The 17,355-nt window shown below is 35.1% G+C and overlaps 1 protein-coding gene and 1 long non-coding RNA gene across 4 annotated transcripts; one reads left to right on the top strand and one right to left on the bottom strand.

The window, feature by feature from the left end:
* Nucleotides 1-6,046: 6,046 nt before the first annotated feature.
* On the top strand, nucleotides 6,047-7,196 carry LOC149987619 (uncharacterized). The gene is made up of 2 exons (XR_016506983.1): nucleotides 6,047-6,527; nucleotides 6,712-7,196. It is a non-coding gene; the product is annotated as an uncharacterized LOC149987619 (long non-coding RNA).
* On the bottom strand, nucleotides 6,968-15,841 carry LOC112293099 (uncharacterized). Of its 3 annotated transcripts, XM_024542179.3 has the most exons (19): nucleotides 14,474-15,832; nucleotides 14,134-14,292; nucleotides 13,796-13,824; nucleotides 13,297-13,408; nucleotides 13,042-13,139; nucleotides 12,569-12,665; nucleotides 12,305-12,394; nucleotides 11,991-12,053; nucleotides 11,671-11,745; nucleotides 11,167-11,232; nucleotides 10,732-10,809; nucleotides 10,259-10,369; nucleotides 9,825-9,902; nucleotides 9,418-9,552; nucleotides 9,253-9,296; nucleotides 8,961-9,018; nucleotides 8,538-8,612; nucleotides 8,219-8,299; nucleotides 6,968-7,871 (listed from the first exon to the last, which is right to left on the bottom strand). In XM_024542179.3, the coding sequence occupies exons 2-19, from the start codon at nucleotides 14,164-14,166 to the stop codon at nucleotides 7,461-7,463; spliced, it is 1,734 nt and encodes a 577-aa protein (XP_024397947.1). In that variant the 5' UTR covers nucleotides 14,167-14,292; nucleotides 14,474-15,832; the 3' UTR covers nucleotides 6,968-7,460. The 3 variants fall into 3 exon arrangements, with proteins under 3 accessions (XP_024397947.1, XP_090112944.1, XP_090112945.1); XM_090256818.1 differs by lacking the exon at nucleotides 11,167-11,232 and having other exon boundaries at nucleotides 14,134-15,841; XM_090256819.1 differs by lacking the exon at nucleotides 8,219-8,299 and having other exon boundaries at nucleotides 7,869-8,184; nucleotides 14,134-15,822.
* Nucleotides 15,842-17,355: the final 1,514 nt, after the last annotated feature.

Raw genomic sequence — 17,355 nt, 5'->3', positions numbered from 1 at the left:
AGGAGGGTACTCCGCAACCTCTAAAATGCCTTAAGAGCTTCAAGAAAAGGGGTAATCCACTCTCTCTAAGAAGAATAAGACTCCAATATTGTAACAAAAGAAGTATCAGTTTAGAGGAGGGTAATCCGCAACCTCTAAAGTACTAGTACACTTCCAAGCAGAGGGGTAATCCACACTCTAACAAAGAAGAAACTAACTCTGATATCTGAGGTGAGTGAAGTCTCGACAAACTGTCACGGACACAGAATATAGACTTGATATCTACCAAGAAGTTCAAAAAGAACTGGTAAGAACTAGATTAATCAGATGAATACAAGAACAACACCAGAGAAGTGACCTAGAGCTCCAAGAGATGTGTTGTCGAGACTGAAGAACTCTTCAACCTCGATCCCAATATATACTTCTATTTAGGAAGCTTCTCAAGCAACTTCTACCAATTAGGAAGCTTCTAGAAGGTTCCAGAGACTTGCTTCTAGAAGGTTCTAGAAACTTATCTCTAGAAGGTTCTAAGGACTATGTCCCTAACATCTTCTACGAACTAAGAAGCTTCTAGAAGGTTCCAGAGACGTGCTTCTAGAAGGTTCCAGAGACTTGCTTTTAGAAGGTTCTAGAAGCTTGTCTCTAGAAAGTTCTAGAAACTTGTCTCTAGAAGGTTCTAAGGACTATGTCCCTAACACAAGGATATAAATCTCAAAAAAAGAAATCTTTAATACACTCTTGTGTCACTGAAAAGAACTAAAAAATCATTCAAAGATGATATAATATTGACCTAGAATGGCTATTATCAAAAATAAGAAGACTAAAAATTTAAAAAATGTTGTCAAGAGTCAAAAAGTCTTCATTTTTGCTTCCATATATACTCTTAACTAGAAGCTATGTAGCAATATCCTATAAGACCTCTAAAATGTGTTGACTTTACAAGATATGTAACTTAACATACAAGGCAAGTTTTCTATATATGCATCACATAGTTAGCTTGTTCTACAAGCTATCAACACGTGGTTAACTTGTTGCTCAAGTTTCTAATCTACCAAACAACTACAAATACATATAAAGTCAAAGAAATATCTATGCATCTTCTAAGAAGCTTCTTTAGAAGATATTATGAAATTAACTTATTTTTATCTACTTTTATCTATTTCTACCTAATTACATATGTATTTTTTAGAGTATGTATGTATATCTGTGACATCAAGATGGCTTTGCCATATCTTCCATATTATAATTTTTTTGCCAAATTTTACTGTCATAATGTCTTTTATCCTTCTAATTGATTTTTTAAAAGTAGCTCATGGTAGCTCCAAAATAGTAATTAATGTGACCACAACAACTAACCTCTAACTAAACAATGGCTATTAATACATTATCAAAGAACAGACTAACTCTTGCTCTAATACTAATGAAATGAGACTGAATTGTATTAAAGATCTAAAATCCTTGCAGTCTATAGCAATATAAATTCCATCACAAAGTAAGACAAAACAAATCACAATAAAACTAAATAAAACTAAATAAAATAGAATATGAAAGACAAAATAGAGCAAAAAGAAGTAGAATAAAACAGAACAAAAAATACAAACCAAACTTTATTAAAAAAAAAAACCAAAAAAAAAAAAAAAAAAAACCAAAAAAAAAAAAAAAAAAACCAAAGCCATAACAAATTAAATGCCTCAAATGGCCTCAATCAATCATATTTATACTTTATCCAATCATCCTAGAATTTTCTAGAATGTCCCTAATAGTGGGTTCTACCAAGATAACCTCCATTTTAAAAGATTTTAGAAATGGGCCCTATTTTGGTAACTACCTTCTTATAAGGTTCTAGAGGTAGATCCTACCTGAATAACTACCCTAAAGTCTTTTAAGATGTTCTATGGTAGATCCTACATAGGCCATCAACTTGGCTCCAAATCTAAAAACTTCTAGAAACTTTTCAAAAATAATTCCAATTATCTACCTCTATGCATCAATATTACAATTATCTTATCCATGCCCCATTGCAGCTTCATTCTTATCTTTGTACATACTATCTAATTAGAAATTATATAGCAAAATTCTTTACAATCTCTATTATGGTAAACATATTTATTTCAATAGTAACTTAAATATTATGAAAAGATAAAAGTAAATTAATCTAATAATATCTTATGAATAAGCTTTCTAGAAGCTTTATAGATACAATTTCATCTTTATACATATCTATAAGTAATTAGTAGGTTAGAAATATAGCCAATAAATTAGCTACATGTTGTATATGTTGATAGCTTGTGGTACAAGTTAATGATATCGTCCACATATAGTAAACTTATCTTGCAAGTTAAGACACATATCTTACAAATTAGACATATATTGGAAGTCTTACAGAACATTGCCATGTAGCTTCTAGTTACATAGTATATATAGAAGCAAGAATAAATCCTTCTTCATTCTTGTCAATGCCTTTTTAGTCTTTAGTCTTGTTTAAGCTTTTCTAATATTTTTATCTTTGGAAATAGCCATTCTAGTTTAATATCATATCATCTTTGAATGATTTTTTAGCCTTTTTAAGTAACACAAGAGTGTATTGATCGTTTAGTTTTTTGAAATACATATCTTTCACAATTTGATAAGAGTATTAATTTATTATTCATATCTTATTTTTAGGAGTGAATAAACTATTCTATTTATATTATTGTGTTTTGAAGGTTGTAGGCTATATACCTTTATTGTAACATTTTAGTTTTTTAATAATGATTTTTTCTTTAAAGAGAGTAGACTACCGATTTTTGTGGAAATTTTCATTCGATATTAGATGTTACAGATTATCTTCTTCTAATTTGATTCATAGATTTTTTTTGAGTTTTCTATAAAGAAAAAACTATGGATGCTACTTTTAACAAAAGTAAAAATAGATTTGCAACTATTATAAATATTTATCAACTTATTAATACTTTTAGGAAAGAAATCTCAAGTATCTCTAATATCAATCATAGAAGTAGCATTTCAATGCCTATAGAAGATGTCAACAATAAAGTTTAAAGTCTATACCAAAAAATTGTACGATTGAAAGAAGCAAGTAGATCAAATTTAGAACTAAATCTGAGAAGTTTTGCTACTATAAGTATGAGGGAGATAAAGATAAGTATGTTTGAGAAGTTCAATAGAACATGATTAAAGTTATAAAGATTTCTACAATAAGTAAAGTTCTATCTAAGATTGCATCATTTTCAATATCTTGATGGATTTACTCAAGTTAGATTCATATGTATACTTCTTTCTAGGAATGCTTTCTTTTGATTTACACCTTTAATGGAAAATGATTCACAACTATACTATAATTTAAATTCATTATTAAAAAGCTTCATGGCCAAATTTTAAAAAAGTGATTGAAAAAGGATAGCAGAGGCCAAATTCATATCTTTATAACAAAGATCACATTTAACCACCATATATGCTATTCAATTCTAAAATCTTACTTATTATATAGATTAAAATGATAAGGCTCTTATCAATCAATTTTGATATAGATTAAAAAAGAATATCAAAGATTTACTATTGATAATATTAAGAACAAATTCATCAAAATAATTTATTTCTTAAATCATTGCATGCAACAATCGACTCTTTGAAAGATGTTAAGAACAAAGATTTGATTGGAGAGGTACAAGTTATGTCATGGCAATAGCTTCTAAGTTCATAGAAGCTTATTCATCAAGACTAAACCTATGCAAATTGATATATTATGTTTGAAACTTCTTATTGAGCAAGAAAAGACTCAACATTGTTAAAAAAGATTATGCTTATATTATGGAAAACTTAAGAATATTGCTTAATATTATTCAAAGAAGCAACACATCTACAAAATAAGAATCATGGTTGCCAAAGAGGATGATATGTCAAAAAACCAATTTTTCTAGCTACAATAAAAACCATGCAATTATAATCTTATGCAATAATTAATAAAAGCTTTATCTTCTCTTAATATTCTTCACCTTGTTTTACAATAGAAATTTTTTTAGGACCAAAAAATTATAAAGTCTTAGCCTTGTAAATTTTGGAGTCTCAGCCTATTTTATAGACAAAGACTTTTTTAAAAAATAAGAAATATCCTAAGTTAAAAAAATCAAATCTATGCCTTAAGAAATAATTAATGGTTGTTTATTGTATTCTAGAGATGTTACCTATGAAATAATTTCTTTAAATATAATAAGTAGTCATAATAGCTTAGTAATATTTGATATAATTAATTTTTCCACCAATTCAATTCTTTTAGGATTATTGTGGCTAAAAAATATAATTCCTTGTCATGGACATAAATTTCAATGAAAGAAAACTCAATACACTTTTATGTCACTCCAAAAGATTAAAAAGTCATTAAAAGATAGTATTATAATAAATAATGGCTATTAGAAAACACAATAAGACTAAAAAGTCTTGAAACAAGACTAAGAACTAAAAAGATATTAATAAGAGTGAAGAAAGCTTTATTTTTGCCTCTATATATATAGTGACTCAAAAAATTATTTCAATGTTGACATATTTTAGAAAGAATGGTGTATTATAGATGAATTTTAATAAATAATGACATGTGGTTTGTATAGCAAATAAAATATTCTTTTATAGCTACCAAATGAGTCCAAGTTGAAAAGAATCTATTAAGTAATTGTGGAACTATGACCAATTTAATTTGGAACAATATTGAAACATTTTTTTGAATATAGTATGCAATAACATATTAGTACTTTATATGACCTCATTTGGCCTTGATAACTGCTATATAATTGTATTATCACATGACATCTTAAACTTCTTCAATATGTGATCACCGCTCCTCATGGAACTCTTCTATAAAAAAAAATGATAATATCATGGATATACATATTTATTCTAATAATTATTTAGATATTATGAATAGATAAAAATAGAATAATCTGATAATATCTTATAAGATAGCTTATTAGAAGCTTCATAAATATGTTTTTACCTTTATATATATCTTAAGGTAATTAATAGGTTAGAAACTTGGCCAACAAGTAAGTCTCATGTTGCATGTGTTAGTAGCTTGTGGTATAAGATATTGATGTAGCACACATATAGTAAACTTGCCTTGTGTTGTATTTAGGCATCTTTCATAGACGCATTGTATTTTGATTCATCATCACCTATGCAATACATTAATGATTTGAGCTTATGATAAAGCATAGCAACAAGTTTTGATTGCTCAAGAGACTAAGTTGCTACATGAAAACAAGGCCTCTTAGTTTTCTTTCAAATCTACTTTACCAATGAGCATTCTATCATGCGTTCAAGGAGCTAGAAGTCTTCTTGTGAAGATCATCAATAGAAGCAATATGACCTTAGAACAATCACTAAGAATGGAATTTGAGAGAAGGAAGGAGGTTGGAACAAAGAACAGAAGAAGAGGAGAGAAGGATGTAATGATGGTTTTGATAGATGGGTCCATTTAATAAAATCCAAGGTTAATTTAATATTTTGCTTTATTTATTTATTTATTTATTTATTTATTTATCTATTTATTTATTTATATTAGAATATTTTATTTTATTTTAAGAATAGCATGTTAAAATAAAAAAATCAATGTATAACCACTAAGACAATCTATTCAATTTAAAAAAAATGACAAAAGATTGTTTTGTATACAACAAAACATTCATAAATTCAATTTGTAAGTTGAAATTTAAACATTAGAGTTCATTTTATAAATTTTAAATATTATTTATAGCCAAAAAAAATCTTTAATGAAAGATAAAATATAGCACATATATATATATATATATATATATATAAGAATATGTTCAATTTTTTGTTTATTAAATTCTTTAGACACTTTATAAAATTTAATAAAATTTTGAGTTTAGGTAATTATAAAATGTCTAAAGAAAGCATCAATTTAAACCCAATCCCCTAAAAGGAGAATAGAATTGACTTGATTTTCCACTCTCAAAGGACCCAATTCTTAGTCAAAGTCTAAAGTCCTTGGCACCAGAATAGTCATCATGGAATCCTTCCCATGTGAATCAACATCAAACCTGAAAGTACACTGGAATGTTGTAAATCCGAACTTGCAACCCTAATTTTCATAGTGTCCACTGACAACTTAGTGTAGTGTGGTACAACCCTATTGTTGTGCAGCTAACAAAACAGTCGCTAGCATCCGAAACACCCTAATCTTGGGCTCGGTTTGGAGTCTAAAGACCACAAGGAGATAACTTTTGGCAAGGGAACATTTCAATAGCTGTGCATTGAAAGATATGTGTTAAAGGAAAATCTTCCTTGATTAGCAGGCTGGTGTTAGGTTTTCTAGTTTTGGTAGGTACCACAAACTTGGGCTATGGTGGGTACGGGGCGGTGAGGTTGAAACATCAACCATTGTATTCCACTCTTCAAGCGCAAAGAGCTCTGAAACCCTAACCGCTGGTGCCAAGAAATGAGAAGCGCGTCGGACGAGTAGAGAGGCCTAAACGCAGTGGAGAATGTAGTGGAGCAGTTCACGCAAAGCTTTCGTGGCCGTCCTCGAGAATAAGACGGTAATAAAGAGTACTAAGATGGAGCAGTACTAGTGTAAGCCTAGGTGTACGTCAGTTTGTCTCATTACAAATACATCAAACAAAGTGAAAACACTTCATCTTAAACAAAACCCACTGCCAGCCCTTGTGGGAAATTTCCGAGGAAAGCAATACTGAGTTTTCAGTAGTTGCCTAATATGAACAGGCGTGGTAGTACCAACTCAACAATTTGCAGAGAATATCCGACGAATCTTCTTGGGCAGGCGAAGAACATCGCTTGTTAGTATTGTAGAGACGGTTACAACAAGTCCAGGTTCGTTGGTGACGAAATGAACAAGCGGTGGAGAAAAGGAGCGACTGCTTGGGACTCCTTCAGGTAAACAGTTTGTATCGTCTCAGCGAGCCTTACCTCGTTGGTCGAGATCTTATATATACCAAGAAAACAGCACCCAGAAAACCAGTTGAGGTACATCATAAGCGAAAGGCCATTGAAGTCGGAAGCCAACATGTTACAGCCAAGTCTTTAATCTTATAGACTCCTACTTCACTTAATTCTGACCAAACCCCATCTAAATGTAACTGTCTTGCATATGTACCGCTTGGGCAGCCCGTGCATCACTGAACCTGCAAAATCATTTCCTGAAACTCGGAGATGTACGTTCTCATGAAGAACCTTATAACTGTAATAAATTGCTTGCGCCATTATCCCGAGCTTGTGTACATGTACAAATGTTAATCACTGCTGAAGTTTCCAGAAGTAAGAAAGAACCGGTTCGGATAGGTACCCTCTCTTGTTTTGGAGCAGAAAAACTTGTTCACTCCCAGCCAGATCCTAAGCATTGAGACATTGAATGGGCGTTCCTAAAATTCTTCAAATCAATGTGGTTGGCACCCATCCTAAATGTAATGCTTCAATAAGAGGAACTTCACGAACTGATTATTGCATAACTGGGTCTAAGGAGGTACAAATGTGCTATGCAGCAGGTGGGGATATCGAGGAGTGCATTCCAGCATCACAGAACACTGGGGGGGTGATATCCTCGATTCCAGATTGGGAGCTTCGGGATTCAGTTCCTCGTTATGAAACTGCAATGAGTCGTCCTCTTGATTTCCAAAACTCTCAATCGGAGCACAGATTTTTTCCCATATCAAAGGATCAAGCCATGGATTTTCATAACGTTTAACAGCGGGAGGAAAATCAATCACTGAAGATTCCACTTCAGAATTTTGAGATGCAATCAGTGTGTCCAGGATACAAGAAATCTTATTTTCTGGCGCGACGATAAGTGTCCTACTTGCAGCAGATTCTTTATCATTAATTAGCGGTTCAGGACATGCAATCGTAGCTTCAGGTTCATCCTGTTTCTGCAAGAAGGGTAAATTGTATTGGAAATGCTGGTGATGAAGTGGACACATAAAATCTATAGCATGCTCGACATGTTTAAAACACGCTGTCCAGTCAGATTTCACTAGGCTTAGAAACTGCGGGCTATTAGACTCTGATGAGGCAGTAATTGAAAGACCGAAGTTCTCTTCACCACCAGAAGAGCAACGGAATCCCTAGTGGTCGCATGGCTAGTGGCATCGCTAGTGGCATGTTTGAAATGCTCGTATTCTTCCACAGGAAAAAAGAAGTGACATCATGGAGGAAGCCTGTGAGATTCTTCATTGGGCAAATCTGCAGAGAATTTGTAATGTTTTGAGTTACATACCTTGGGGTCTGAGAGTCCAGAGTGTCCTCGAAATCCTGGAGCCATTAATGTTACTGTAGATGCTTGTGATGGTTGCTGTGCCTACAGTTTCATGATTCAAAACTAGAACTTTGTTTTCAAGCTGACAAAAAATTCAACGTCATCGCTAGACTAACAGAGATTTCGTATTTTCATCCTCTAATAATAGATTCCACCAAAGACATCTATATTAAATCACAGTGACTAAAAGATTCCTGCACTGGTCAATGACATTCTTTGAGCAGTTTCACTGCTGGGACTTGACTCTATGAGAAACATAAGGTGGCTGCGGAGAACCAACCGCTAATTCCTGCTGGGACTTGACAAGATTTTTATTTTGCTTTCTGACGTCTTCGCTCGATTTCATATCCGCATGCTGTTCATTTTTTCCAGTGTCAGTCAGCATGCTCATATTGGTGCATAGATACGAGAATTAGTGGACACCTTACAACATTTTGAAAGCCTCCAAGTAAGCAACATGAGTTTAAGAGATACTATTGATCCCAAAATACGACATATTTTGAAACATTCCTACAGACATTGGTACGTATAATAAGGCACAACTATACCAAGAATATCACCGTGCCTATTAAATAGAGAATTAACGAAGAGAGCAGTGTATTTTAGTTAACATGAATTACTCACTGGTTCCAGATGAGGTGCAGGGTTAAATCCCTGAGCAAATAAGCTTATGAAAATCAATTCAGCTAAAGAAAGTAGGTACCTCATCGATTGTGAGAGTGGTAGCCTCTTCACTCTGCTGTGGTAGTTTGAGACTATCACTGAAATACGTTCCCAAACCAACCAACCAACCAAAAGTAAGAAAAAAAAAAGTAGAGAAAACAATTTAGATCACTCTGCCTAAGTTTTCTCAGATCTTCGGCCCCAGATGAGAGATCCACTTTTCGATGAACAATTATAAGAGAAGCCCAGCGGTTTATTAACATGAGTAAACTATACAGACCCAAAACTGACTGTACAAATTCCAGAAAAGTTATACAAAGCACCACCAGTACCTATTATCTACTGAGTCAGGGACGTGCTTCGTCGTAAGTGTGGCCTGGAATATCAAAAGATAAGATAAGTTTCAGAAACCATGAAACATTCAGTAAATAGCTATAGATAGAATAATCAACTGCAATTGATTAAAAGTTTGAAGTTTTAAATAGTCTTCTCTACACCTGTTCATCTATAATGCTGAAGTTCTCTGCGAGCTGTTCTTCTAGCCGCAACTCACGTACACTAGTGTCACAAGCTAGTGCTTCCTTTTGACTATCTTGCGCTTCCTTGTGACCATGTAGTTGCATCCAAAGCTCCTTCACACAAAAATTATTTTCGACAAATAAAACAATGTAGCGTTTAATCATCTTCGAAATATAGTACTCAGCATTGTACTCGGACGTACAAATAGATATCACATGCAAGAGTCGCCAAAGATCCACATTAGTGATTGTCTGATGTAAAATACTTCACCAGCAAAACAATACCACGCATTCTATCACCTGCAGTTAATTATACCTGATGACACTAAATTAACAAGGTATTTACATTATCTAGTTTAAAGCATGAATAAGAAACGTGGGTCCACCTTTATAGTGTACACTTTTTCTCGCAAGCTCCGCTCAATTTGATCTCTGGCCATATAAGGTGACGAATCAAAGGTATCCTGTTCATGCAACCTTCTCTTTGTTAGAAGTCAGAACACTACCTCCATGAGTAACCTATCGAGAATCTCCATCGAGAACCTCTATACATGTTGTTTAGAGTGTTTTCCTGCAAAGGATGGCTCGATAATTCACACTTCAGTGGGTTTTGACCAACAAACAACAATGTTCATCATAACTTCCTTAAGATAGTCCTAGCGGATGGCCTTATGCACTGAACACACCTCTTTGTTATAATGCAGGCATGGCACAACACGGATGCTCAAAAGTACCAAAACATTTCATCACAAACTGAAGAGAAATGCTAGATATACTTATATATAGAATACTTCATATTGCAAGCAGCAGAGGTAATTACCGTTCGGTCTCCTAAACGAGTCGGAGGTAGCTGAAGGTCCGCACTACCATTTACAATGCTTCCAGGCCTATTCATGCCATTTGATGCATTCAAAGAATCTCGCATCCCTGCCTGTAAAGAAACACGGATTGAAAATTTCCGAAATGGAACGAAGTGAAACGTTACATAACACATACAGGACAGACTACAAACCAGGAATACCACTATCAGAGTTTCATGTGGTCAATTTCAGTACAACAGCTCATGTCAAAGTTGGACGATTCCTTTTGCATTTCTGTGAATCATCGAGCAATCGAATCAAAAAGAGTATGATGGACCATCACAAATAAAATCTTGAAGTATCTAAGAAATTTTACACGGATCTTCAAAATTTACACATTTTGTGATTACTTACTAAGCTTCAACTGAAGTACAGGCGACTCTACACAATACCTACACATCAGTAGTACTTAACATAGACACTGATAACATACCTGCATGGATCCTAATAATGCACGCAAATCTGCATTTTCTGCAACTATTTCCTGCTTCTTGGACTCGTAGGCATCAACCTGCGCAAAATACCACACATGCATATTTTCTCACTACCACAATCCTCTAAATGTGATCACCACATAACACTTATTTTAGATTGCGTTAGTGGATAAATTGGCTGGACGGAAATAGAGAAAGAGCTTCAGCCAGCTAAAACTAGCATAGCGCATGCAGTGCCAAAATAAAACATTTGAAAGGGCACATTGATTCTCCGGAATATCATCCCACATAAGTCTAGCATACCAAAAAGATTTGGCTATGGCAATAATAGAGAATCCTGAAACGAGAGCAGCCATATGATAAAACATAGAAGTCTAAAAATCACTAGAAGACTTCCTCTAAACAACAGGAGGGATAAATAAAATTGAACCCACAATCATCTTGTAAAAGTCGCCGTCAGCTTTCTTAGTGTTCCATGTCCCCCGTTGCCTACCTTCTTTCTGAAACGAAAAAACGGCACATACACTCAAATAATTTGTCATCATTTTCATTGTGCCTAAAACTGTCAATCGTCAATACGAATCTCCCGGATTTCAAGCATACTTTGTTGACATGAAACATCAGCAGATCCAAAGCTAAAACTTCTTCCAATCTAGAATTCTATATGATTTTCGCCGTCTGTTGAACAAGCTCGACAGACGTTGAAAAAATCCTCTCCGCTGACCACTACTGATAACCTCGATGGCAAATTGTCGAGTTCTAAATTACTCAAAAATCCAGAATATTCTTAAAAGGTGTTCACGTGGTTTACTCGTGTTCATAGACAAACGAGCACATAGGTATATGTCCATAAAAAACTAAGACATAAGGCAGTCGAGCACAAAACGGCGTCCCTTGGAAAATTGTGAAAACATTTCAGGCACTGTATTGCATTGTACCTGAAGAAGGTTCATGACTTCCGCGGTGTTCTTGGACTCCTTCTTTTTCTCCATCAATATCTGATTGAGCCGTTCCTGCGCCCAATAAAAGCCTTGTAAATTGTTATCGGCTGACACCTCTTGCAATGAACTCTAGTAAACTTTCATAGTTGCCACCAGAATTTAACACCGTTAACCAACTGGTTCTCCAATTACCCAGAATTCGCAAAATACATTTGAACTTGAAGATTCTGATTGGGAAGTGAATTACGTAGCTGCTATCTTCAAACTTGATATGTTCTAGATACTTACTGACGTTAGGAAGCGATGCATAGGCATACCTGTAGCTGCACATACTCCTTCTCCTTCTTCTTCAATTGGTGGTTCTGCTGAGACCTAATTTGCTGTCCATTAACCCCGGCACATATGTTGGGAATTGGCAAACAGCATCACATCACTAAATCACGGAAAAGTAATAGGTGAATTTTGAAATTTTTATGGTCAAAAGAGATCTAGAATATATGGATAAACAACCACTCTTACAATCAGCCTGAAAGCACTGAAACTTTCATAAATGCTTTTCAGCGCAACAAACTAATTTTGTACGATAAATAGACCCAAGATGCTTTCAAACCGAAAGCTACGACGCTCAAACCTGTACGCCAATCAGGATGCGTTGAGTTTCATCCTTTTCTTGTTGCAATTTATCTAACTGCGTCTTAAAAGCAGCCGTGACCTTTTGTTCCTGTCACCACCAACCAAACTCGCTCTAAATGAGTACACTTGTCTTGGTTTATACCGATTTGATATTCAGCCATTCCCAGTGAAAGACGGCCATTCAGTTGAGAACCCAGTGCAACAAATGATCGGCTGCTTTCAGACGCTAGCTCGAGCATACAATTGATTTTTACAGATTTACCTTGCTGGTTAGCATTTGCAATTCACGTTCCTTGATGCTGAGCTGATCAGACAGTCTCTCCATCCTGGTCTCTAACCTAGACATGTCTGAAACCAATCTGCAGAGCAAAACAATTTCCAGAAAAAGTTACAGACTGTACGGTTTTAGAAGGTAAAGAGTTGACTTTGGACAACATCCACAAAGGCCTCGCACTGTTTAGAATTTAAATTTCGCGCTCAGATGAAGTGCTGCATGTCCATTTCCAAAATATTGAACTGGGTTGTGTCAACAAAGTCGTAATTCTAGCTTTGCAATCAGAAGTCTGTAAGAGCAGGTTTGAAGAATAGCGTTGATGTGATTGACATTGGATTAACCTATCTTATGTAACCCCTGATTGCTCTTTAGATTGCGGTTCTAAACAGCATTGGTTCATGTACTGCTTTTAATATCAAATGTTAACAAATACACAGCACAATGCCTGAGCCAAAGCAAACCTTTGTCTCGCGTCATTAGCAGCTTCACGATACTCGATGTCTCGTTGCCGTTGTTGAATCATTGCGTATAAGCTGTTACACGTATTTGCGATTGATACCTGTTCCAGAATTAAGTCGTTCTCATGGGATAAGCCGACAAAAACTACCTCCGCAACCATGAGTTTTTTACATTTATTAATACAGCCAGCAGGAGGAAGATATAGCTCGTAGAATATTTCACAAAAGATCAACCTAACCATGGGACATAAATCTTACAGGGTCATTTGAATACAAATTGATTCCAGAAGGCAAACCGAAAGTGACCAGGGACTGATTCAGGTACTTGATACAATGATCCAAATTGTGGATATCTGCAAAGACATCCTCCCTGCAGAGAGAAGGCCAAAGTACGTTCAGATCATGTGATTCGGCACTGAGAAGACGTGTACTGATGCACCCTAGAAGACATTCACACTAATTGGATTCTCCTCCGTCAAAATGTGAATCGCATATATTAACATTTACATAAGGATTTATTTCAGTATGCGCACACTAGGCTCTTCAAGAATGGAAAAAGGTTATTTCACGGACTAGATCCTCATAGCTAAGTTATATCACATTTTCTTCATCAATCAACTGCGATGAGACCAAATTTTAATGAATTGAAAAGATGTTGATTATCAGCAGCTCATATTAAGCCAATGTAAATAGAAGGTACTTAAGAGGAGTCACATTAACGCAGTTTAGAATCCTTTTAGGAAGGCAAGTGAGATACCCGTTGGTGTAGCCAGCCTCGTAAGACTCCTGCAAAGGGCATAGATGTATACAAACTTAAACAAAGTTCAGGAAATCTATGAAACATGAAAACATCGTCATCCATAGCAAGTGTGTGCCAAGAAAATTCGCATATTGAGATGTCAGCAAATTGTTACTACGCAACTATAAATACAATGTGCCACATCAGTATGAATACTACCGCACTACAATCCACATTGTCTTACCTTCAAGGGAAGGACGGAAGCCTAAATTATGTGATAACTACTAACACGAACCTACATAAGCGAAGAAAACTCGCCGCTCCGTAACATACGCTGAAAAAGAGGGAAGTCTCACCATATAACTGCCTTCATTGTCGCTTATCTTCATTGTCACCTCCTTGTCGGTACAAATCCAATGTTACTCTCTCGCTGTACAGGATCTTTGAATCTAATTGATATGGTGTAATGAATATAGTCGAAATTTTTTCAAAAGTCAAGGCGGAGGGATTGTCATCTGAGCGTCCGGTAACCAGTTCACCAGGAAAATAATAATGAAGCCGGTTTCCAAGGTCATACAGACTTAAGAAGAATTAAGAATAGAACAATAGTTAATTTCATACTTCAAAGTAGTCTTCTGAGATGATCAATGTTAAACACTGTGCCTTACAACGTTCAAATATGAGAAAAGTACGTACATCCTGCCAAGGGAGGAATTATTCGCAGAACGAGGGGCCAGGGAGAGCGAAGCTTATGCAGAAGATCCGATAAACTGCAACTTAATAAATTTTGCGCAGCTCAATGACTGAAACCAGTACTTCATAATTCCGTAAGATTGATGCTACTACAGCCAAAGGAAACCATAAGCAAAGAGCTCCATTATTCCCTCACAAGACCTAACAGAATTCAACCTCAACGAGTTTGACAGCGTAATACTCATTGAATTGTTCTTCAGTCCAGAAAGCAGCTTATGAAAATTCCCAGAGTTATTCATTTCCTGCACGAAAAAAGATAAAGAAAAAGAACACAATACGGAGACGCGAGATAGCGGTCGCACCACTTCAGTATGACTATCAATTTCACTTTCCGATCCACTCTTCCCACGCATCCAATATCAGTACATAAACCAACCACGCATGAGCCAAAGTCGAATATGGGCCCGAAACTTCCCAAAATTTGCCGTTCAGTATCCTTTCAAAATTCTCCAGTACCTCACACACGTGGTAGGTAGTCCATGCCCCTCCTGAAACCAGCACGAATACGACAGCTAATTCTTACATGCTCTTCGACCCCGCCCGTAAAGACTTGACGACTTCGGGCAACACCTCCAAAAACATGTGCAGTAAAACTACTAGCAACGGCCACAATAAACACCTTCACGTCTTGCAATCTCACGAACCAGCCTGAAATTGTAGAATTCCACACGTACAAAATACTCACCTCGCCAACTTCAACACACTCCCTTGTTTCATAATCAACTACACGAAAATGTGGGAAAAAAACAAAAAGAAAAAAAAAAAACAAAACAAAACAAAACAAAACAAAAAATCCTCTTCGTTTCAACTCAAACAACCAGAGCTTCCAAAATCTCGTCGATGCCACTACTTCTAACTGCGACCGCGTTCAATCCTCCTACAGAATACAATACTCTCAAGAGCACTCTCGACAGTATCCACTTATCGTGATATATTCGGACTCTAATCGCAATGCAGCTTGCCCAGTTGCCCCGAACCATGAACGACGTGCCGCCAACACGCGGTTGCTGTTAGCAAATGCGAGGCATCAAATAGAGTCACGATGGGATGCTTTCTCCGAACGCAAAAAGATGGAGGAGACATTCGTAACCATAGGTTTCAGAGCGCATGGGACTTGTTGAGCGCTAACAACAACAACGGAACCAGTAGGAAAGGAACGGAATGGCTTGCGCCGCAACGAAGACAGACACACGCACAAACATACACACTAGCCTCGGAGGACAGGCCAGGCCGGACCGGGCCGGGCCAGAGGCTTTTCCGCAAGCATGGGGCGGGAGGAGGCGCCGGGGCCCGCTAGAGTTCTGGAAATAGTCACCCGTGTGTTCAAGTCGCCCGAGCCCGAGTTGGCTGCCGTCGGAATAGCAACGGATATTATTCATCGTTGACGAAAAAGATTATACGTCCGCTGAGCTCAGCCATATCATGTTCACACTTGCATGTGAGGGTGTGTTTTCTCGCTCTCTCTGCGCACTCAACTTCTTGGTTTAGAGCTTCCTTTTGTGAGTTAGGGGGATATAAATAAAAATAATATAAATTTGGGCAATGAATATTTGGACACTAGATTACCACCAAGCTCTTATTCAGGATTGCCTTCTTGTTTGGAAGTTGTGGTAAACCAGCTTTCACATGCTGAAATTGCTGACAGACAATTATAAGATACCCACAAAACATAGTATTTTTCTTCATTTGCTTTAAAGTTTTAGCCAATTTGTGTAAAGTAAAAATAATAATAATAAAATAATAATAGTAATAAAAATAAAAATAAAGTAAAGATACACATCAACATTGCATTTCCTGATATCTAAAATTTCTTTGATGTAACAAGTGTAAAAATCTTTTTTTCATACGGAATTTTATTTTAGAGATTTTAAATTCAATAATGATTTAAAAAAATATGTGTAATTAAATTAGTATTTTAAAAAAATATTTAAAGTATATACAATTCCCTGGTAGTACAAACTACTGTGCCATTTTATGATTTACTGTATGCTAAGTTAGAAGCAGTTATTGTGTAATGAATCAGGAAAATTAGAAACTAAAATAAATATATGTGCATTTATTAATATATATATATATATATATATACATGCATGTGTATTTTTCTATAGTGAAAATAAGATTCAAGCAATGGTCTTTTAGTGTACTCACACATCCAATGTATATATGCTCTAGTACTAAACTGATGTACAATTTTCTTAAGTTTTTGAAGTTAACTTAGACTTCCTAGTAATTTATTTAAAAATATATAGGAAATTACATTTATTGTCTAATGCCTTTTGGTAACACCACTAAATTGAAGTTGAGAAACAAAAAATATATATATATATATATATATATATATTTAAAATTAGATCTTTTAATTATGATTGCATATCTTTAAAAAAAGAATCATATTTTACAAACACCATAAATCAGAATAATTGTTGGCATAAATTCCTAAAACTGTACAACTAAATGTAGAGATAAAATTTTGTGAAACTTCTACTATTTAATTAAATTATCTTAATTTACTTTAATTTAAGTTATTTAGATGGCATTAGATTTCAACCTTTGTGAATTGCACATTTTGATACTTGATTGATGTAAGAAAATAAAAACACTGCAAGAATTTGAGATTCAATAAAAACAACCAAAAACACAAAACAAAACAAAACCAAATACAGGCTGAAAACATTCAGATTCCTAAAACTGTATGATTCTAAAGACAAACCCAAAAGTTACACAAAACTTTGAGCTTCAACAATTTAAACTACACGTAGCAACGCATGATAGTTAATAAAATATTCAGAAAAAGAATCATCTTAAGGGACTATTTGTACATAACA

This window comes from Physcomitrium patens, chromosome 16, assembly GCF_059467195.1.
Source record: "Physcomitrium patens ecotype Gransden chromosome 16, ASM5946719v1, whole genome shotgun sequence".
Taxonomy (NCBI): domain Eukaryota; kingdom Viridiplantae; phylum Streptophyta; class Bryopsida; order Funariales; family Funariaceae; genus Physcomitrium; species Physcomitrium patens.
The sequence above is the reverse complement of the archived record's forward strand: the minus strand, read 5'-3'. Positions and strand labels throughout refer to the sequence as shown.

Bases quoted from the DNA above. Each gene is read 5' to 3' on its own strand.
- LOC112293099 (XM_024542179.3), bottom strand. From the start codon at position 14,166: ATGAAGATAAGCGACAATGAAGGCAGTTATATG. The intron at 8,613-8,960 runs GTACCTACTTTC...AAAAATGAACAG, and splicing joins CCACTCTCACAATCGATGAG to CATGCGGATATGAAATCGAG. The intron at 7,872-8,218 runs GTATGTAACTCA...CCCTTCTTGCAG, and splicing joins CTGGACTCTCAGACCCCAAG to AAACAGGATGAACCTGAAGC.